A 6,485-nucleotide genomic window follows, 5' to 3' on the forward strand; every position below is an offset into this window, starting at 1 on the left:
GCCACTGGCGCCTCAAGAGGTGGCTCTGCAACTCCCCGCAGTCGGCCTCCTGCTGCTGCTGCACCGGGTGCTGCTGCTGCAGCAAGAGTTGCTGCTGCTGCAGCAACAACTACGAACACCAACACATCAGCAGCAACAGCAGCAGGAGCAACACCACGAAAAGCAGCTACAGCTACACCAGCACCAGCACCAGCAGCAGCTCCTGCAGCAACACCTGCAGCAACAGGAGCTCCAGCTGCAGCGCCAGCTGCAGCAGCAGTCCCAGTAGCAGCTCCAGAAGCAGCAGCACCTCCAGCAGCTGCAGCTCCAGCAGCAGCAGCTCCAGCTCCAGCAGCAGCAGCAGCTCCAGCAGCAGCTGCTGCAGCTCCAGCAGCAGCAGCTGCAGTCCCAGCAGCTGCAGCTCCAGCAGCAGCAGCAGCAGCTCCAGCAGCAGAAGCTCCAGCAGCAGCAGCTGCAGCTCCAGCAGCAGCAGCTGCAGCTCCAGCAGCAGCAGCTCCAACAGCAGCAGCTGCAGCAGCAGCTGCTGCAGCAGCAGCAGCAACAGCAAAGCGAAAAGAGTTGAAGCGCGACCTTTCTCCTGGAGGCCTTCCCGCATGCAGACGCCGGCGAGTTGCTGCTGCTGCTGCTGCTACGAAGGGTTTCTATCCATCGCTCGCTGCAGAAGCTGCAGCAGCAGGTGCTGCTGCTGCAGCAAGAAGGAGAGCAGCAGCAGCAGCAGCAGCAGGCAGAACTCCCCACACAGGCCACGAGAAGTCGGCAGCAACTGCAGCCAAGGCGGGCACTGCAGCAGCAGCACCTGCTGCTGCTGATGCTGCTGAACCCTCAACAGCAGCTGCCCATGAAAGGACTGCAGCAGCAACAGCAGTGGGTGCTGCTGCTGCTGTTGCGGAGACAGACAGCAGAAGCAACAGCAGCAGACTCACTCCTGGGGAGTTACACGGGCAGCAAGAGCAGAAGGACCAGCAGCAGCAGCAGCAGCAGCAGCAGGAGAACTGGCTGGATCCGCAGCAGCCCCTGAGGCACATGTCAATAGATGGAGAAGAGTCTGCTGCTGCTGTTGCTGCAGCAGATTCAGTAGGCCGCGACAAATCTGCTGCTGCTGGTGCTGCTGCTGCAGAGGAAGCCGCGGTGTCAGCGGCCGTTCCACCAGTTGCTGCTGCTTCTCCGACTGTAGCAGCAGCTGCAGCAGCAGCAGCAGCAGCAGCTTCGTTTGCTGTTGCTGCAGCAGCATCCCCAGACGGAGGGGACACGAGGCCCCAGAGCCCCCACGGTCGCTTCTCTCCTGCTGCTGGAGTTTCTGCTGCTGCTGCTGCTGCTGCATTGCTGCCGGGTGTATGTACACCAGAGGATATTTCTGCTCCTGCTGCAGCAGCCACAGCAACAACAGCAGCAACAGCAGCAACAGCAGCAGAGCTCAGTGGGCCCCCTGGCACGGAGTTGAGGGGCCCCCGGTGTGAAGCCCCCTGCAGCAGCAGCCCTTGGGCTTCAGAGGCTCAGCGCAGCGCTTTGTCTTCAAGAGAACAAGCAGCAGCAGCAACAGCAGCAGCAGCAACAGCAGCAGCAGCAACAGCAGCAGCTACAGTAAACAGGTCTCCCCTTCGCCTGTCCCCTGGGCGCAAGGAGGCATCTGTCTCCTCCTCTAACTATTTTCAGGATGCAGCAGCAGCAGGAAATGCTGCAGCAGCAGCGCACAGCCTTGGCCTGGAGCACGCTTCGCCTTCAGAGGCACCAGGGCAGCAGATTCCTTCTGCAGCAGCAGCAACAGCAGGAGCCGCAATAACAACAGCAGTACCTACTGCTGGTGCTGCTGAAGCGGCTGCGCCAGCTGCAGCAGCAGCAGCTGCTGCAGCAGCAGTGGCTTCAAACCCGCCGCTGCTGGCTCAGGGTGAGGGGAGTCCTAGCAGCAGCAGCAGCAGCAGCAGCAGCAACAGTAGCAGCGACAGCAGCAGCAGCAATTTTATGAAAGGTGAGGGTGAAACTGAGGCAGCAGCAGCAGCAGAAGATGATACGCTGCTGCTGAAGGGGCCCCTGGGGGCCCCCCTTGGCGACCCGAAACTACATCGACAGTTCTGTAGCCGCGGCTGCTGCTGCTGCACCCCGCTACCTGCTGCTGCTATTGCTGCTGCTGAAGATGCAGCAGCAGCAGCAACAACGCGCCTGCTGCGCTACATGCGTCCCCAGCTAGGGACATTCCTCAGGCAGCAGCAGAAGCAGCAGCAGCAGCAGATTGTCGCAGCAATTCGCACGAAAGCTGGTCTCTCGCCGTCTCTGTGTTTTGCTGCTGCTGGGGTTCAGCAGGTGCAGCAGCAGCAGCAGCAGCAACAGCAGCAACAGCGGCAGCAGCAAGGAGCACAGGAGAATCACTTTCTAGCCGCCACAGTTGCCTTGCTGCAGATAGCTTCTCTCCCTTCTCCAACCGACCCAGCAGCAGCAGCAGCAGCAGCAGCAGCAGCAGCAGCAGAGGAAGGGACCCCATGTGGGGCGGGAGGAGACACCGAGGCAGCGCTGCGGCTGCTTCAGAAGGCAGCAACACACCCTTATCTGTCTCTTGCTGCAGCTTGCTGCAGCAGGGGACAGGTAAACCAAGCAATAGATTTAATGAGGGGTCTTTACCTCATGGAGGTTCAGGTGTATAGTCAGCTGCAGCAGCAGCAGCAACAGCTGCTGCTGCAGCAACACGCGGAAGCGCCTCTAGAGCAGGCCCTCCTTGAACAGCAGCAGCTGCTGCAGCAGCAGCAAGAAGGGGACCCCCTGTCTCCTCCCTCTTTGCTGCTGCTGGCTACTTGCTCGTTACTCTGTTGCTATCTTCTTAGCGACAGCAGCACCAGCAGCAGCAGCAGCAGCAGCAGCAAGCGCAGCGGCTGCCGCAGCCACCGATCAGCAGCAGCAATAGTGCTGTTTGAGGAGTTCTGTATGCAGCCTTTGCTGCGGTTGCTGCTGCAGCAGGAATCACTTCAGCAGCTGCAAGAGGCCTTTGCTGCAGCAGCAGAGACACAAAGCGGAGATCTGCTGCTGCGCCTCAAGCAGGTACTCAGGGCCCCCCTACCAGCAGCAAACCCCAGCGTTTGCCCCTTTTGCTGCCCCCTAACGCAGCAGCAGCAGCAGCAGCAGCAGCAGCAGCAACAGCAGCAGCAGAAGGGCCCAGAGGCCTTGCGTCATATGACTCTTGCGTCTCTTTTGCTGCGAGCTGCGTCCCTCTACCTCGTAGAAATCATTAAGACACAGAAACAGCAGCAGCAGCAGCAGCAGCAGCAGCAGTTGCTGCTTTGCGGCCTTTGGCGGTATACATCAGGGGCCCCCGGGGGCCCCATGATTCCCCTGCAGTTACGTAGAGCAGCAGATGCTGCAGTTGCTCTGGTGATGGGGGCGCGCAGCAACCGCAGCAGCAGCAGCAGCAGCAAGTGCAGCAGCAGCAGCAGCAGCAGCACTTGGTGCAGCGGCACTGTCCTGCATCTGGGAGTGTAGCTTTTGAGAACCAGCAGCTCTGTACCAGCCCTAAAGTTTTTTTGCTGCTAATTGCATGCAGCAGCATACTGCATGCAGCTGCAAACTGCATGCAGCAGCAAACTGCGTGCAGCTGCAAACTGCATGCAGCAGCAAACTGCATGCAGCAGAGATATGTTGGAGCAAAACTACAGCGTTTAATTAATTCAGTGAGAGCATCTGCTGGGGCTGCATGCATGCATGCATGCTACTGGTACTGGTACTGCTGCTGCTGCTGCTGCTGCAGCAGCAGCAGCGCCAACCCCCCGAGGCAGCAGCAACTGCTGCTTTAAGCGAAGTTGAGTAAACAGTATTTATTTTAATAATTCGAGACACAAAATAATGCAGTTAGAGAGGAGCCCCATAAGAAAGCACAACAGCCCTAGTAAACCAGCTTGCTGCTGCAGCAGCTGCTGCTGAACCCTAAAGCATCAACTGCTAGATCAGTAGCAACCACTGCAGCAGCAGCAGCTGCTCCTGCTGCTGCTGTAGTTGCTTTCAGGGGTTTCCTTCCTCCTATGTTGCGAAGGGGGGCCCCTCACATACACTCTATATTCTTTCTTTGCATTTAAAGGCCCCCCATCACTGGGGGCCCCCCAACCAGCGGTGTGGGGCCCCCTAATCCTAATCCTTGGGGGGCCCCCCTCACCAATGGGGGGCCCCAACCCATATGGGGGCCCCCCAATCAGTGGGGGGCCCCAGCGTGTATGGGCGCCCCCCCCACCAATGGGGGGCCCCAGCCTTTATGGGGGCCCCCCCCATCAATCAGTGGCCCCTACCCTTACGGGGGCCCCCCTAAGCAATGGGGGGCCCCAACCCTTACGGGGGCCCCCCTAAGCAATGGGGGGCCCCAACCCTTACGGGGGCCCCCCTAAGCAATGGGGGGCCCCAACCCTCACGGGGGCCCCCTAAGCAATGGGGGGCCCCAACCCTTACGGGGGCCCCCTAAGCAATGGGGGGCCCCAACCCTTCTGGGGGGCCCCCCCAGTCTATCTGCGTTGCACTACGTTGCCGCTAGAACAAAGTGGAGCCCCCAAAGAGGGCCTGGGGGGCAGGCAGCTTATGGCCCTTTGCATGCAGCCCCACTTCAGGTGTACGTACACCTCACAGCGGGAGAGGGGCCCCTTTAAAAGCAGCTTTCTTCTGTCTCTTGTTCTTACTGTTGTGCTGTTAATATACCCGCAGATGTAGGTAGTGGTGGAGGGGGCCCACTAGGAGAAACCCTGCCTGCGCTCTGCAGCAGCAACTGCTGCTGCTCCTCCTGCTCATCGTCCTGCTGCTGTTCCTGCTGCAGCTGCTGATTGCCTGCTGCTGCGCTGCTGTTCTCTTGCGAAGCAGCTCGATTCTCCTCAAGGGCCTCCACTCCTTGTTGCTGACGGGCCTCTGCTTGTGCGTTAGCATGCTGCTGCAGCTGTTGCTGTTGCTGCTGCTGTTGCTGCTGTGCGATTTGGCCTGGCTCTGCAGCGGCAGCTGCAGCTGCAGCATTCCCTGCTGCCGCAGCGGCAGTTCCTGCTGCAGCAGCAGCATTTCCTGCTGCAACTGCTGCATTTCCTGCTGCAGCAGCAGCAGTAGCAGCAGCGGCAGCCGCAGTAGCTGCAGCAGCAGCCGACGAAGGCGGAGCAGCAGAAGCAGCAGCCGCAGCAGCAGCAGCCGGCGGCATGGCTCCCTGCTGCATTCTAGGGCTTGCTGCTGTTTGTCTGTGCATAAGAGCAGACAGCTGCAGCAGCAGCATTTCCTGCTGCAACTGCTGCATTTCCTGCTGCAGCAGCAGCAGTAGCAGCAGCGGCAGCCGCAGTAGCTGCAGCAGCAGCCGACGAAGGCGGAGCAGCAGAAGCAGCAGCCGCAGCAGCAGCAGCCGGCGGCATGGCTCCCTGCTGCATTCTAGGGCTTGCTGCTGTTTGTCTGTGCATAAGAGCAGACAGCCGCGAGGCTGCTGAGGGGCCCCCCGGGGGCCCCCCCCCTAAGAATGAATGCCAATTGAAGCTTGCAAGAGCAGCAGGGACCCCCTGCGAGGCCCCTGATTCGATATAACGCACATCTGAAAAACGCACAACACACATCCTTGCTGCTGCTGCTGTTGCTCCTGCTGTTGCTGTTGCTGCTGCTGCTGCTACGTGCACGCTTGGTAGGTGCTGTTGCTGCTGGGCTGTTGTAAAAGTGCGGACGTTGTTCCTGTTGCTGCTGTTGCTGTTGCTGCAGCAGCAGCAGCACCAACAGCAGCACCAGCAAGAGGAACTACTACTACTATTACTACTGCAGCAGCAGCAGCAGCAGCAGCAGCAGCTATAAAGCACTCACCGCAATCAATGCTTCTCTGTGAACGGAGACAAGAAGGGAGGAGGTTCCAATGACGGCGAATTGATATCGATATTACTGTGCGCCCCACCTGCAGCAGCAGCAGCAGCAGCAGCAGCAGCGGTAGTAGTAGTAGTATGAGAACGAGCAGCAGCAACAGTGGTAGTAGTAGTAGCAACAGCAGCAGCAGCAGCAGAAGCAGCAGCAAGAGAAGACCCCAAGAAGAGCAGCGAAGCGTCAAGAACAATATGAAGGAGACAAACAAAAGCAAAGAAAATGTTATAAACCCTCAGAGACCCCACTGAACTCTAAAATGCATTAAATTAAACCCTCATAAACCCTAAACCCTAAACCCTAACAAACCCTTACGGAGGGTTTGTTAAACCCTAAACCCTCCTTAAAACCCTAACAAGCCCTCCCTACTAAGCCCCACGAATCGCTCTAGAAAACCCTAAACCCCCAACCCTAACCCTCAAACCCTAAACCCTAAACCCTAAACCCTAAACCCCAAAGGGAAGGAGAAATAGAAAACGAACCTGAAAAGACACTCCACTGAGCCACCGCTCAACTTTTAGGGGCCTCTTTAACTCCAGCAATGTGCCGAATTTACTCCTTTGATCTTCTAGATAAAACCCCCCCTAAACCACAAACCCTAGCAAACCCTAATAAACCCTCATAAACCCTTCAGTCCTAAACCCTAAACCCTA

General features: G+C 58.5%; 2 protein-coding genes across 2 annotated transcripts in view; one reads left to right on the forward strand and one right to left on the reverse strand.

The window, feature by feature from the left end:
• The window catches only part of EAH_00049980 (hypothetical protein, conserved), a gene marked incomplete at both ends in the record, with an annotated part of 4,167 nt that extends 702 nt beyond the window's left edge, over window positions 1–3,465 (forward strand). Inside the window, one exon of the mRNA XM_013394323.1 lies at window positions 1–3,465. This exon is cut by the window's left edge and continues 702 nt beyond it. Coding sequence (XP_013249777.1) covers window positions 1–3,465 — 3,465 coding nt within the window.
• Window positions 3,466–4,639: 1,174 nt separating this feature from the next.
• Window positions 4,640–5,158, reverse strand: EAH_00049990 (hypothetical protein; the record flags this gene model as incomplete). Its single annotated transcript, XM_013394324.1, has 1 exon — window positions 4,640–5,158. The coding sequence occupies one exon, from the start codon at window positions 5,156–5,158 to the stop codon at window positions 4,640–4,642; it is 519 nt and encodes a 172-aa protein (XP_013249778.1).
• Window positions 5,159–6,485: the final 1,327 nt, after the last annotated feature.

The sequence above is a fragment of the Eimeria acervulina genome, genomic scaffold, assembly GCF_000499425.1.
Source record: "Eimeria acervulina Houghton genomic scaffold, Eah_scaff822, whole genome shotgun sequence".
Classification (NCBI taxonomy): Eukaryota; Apicomplexa; class Conoidasida; order Eucoccidiorida; family Eimeriidae; genus Eimeria; species Eimeria acervulina.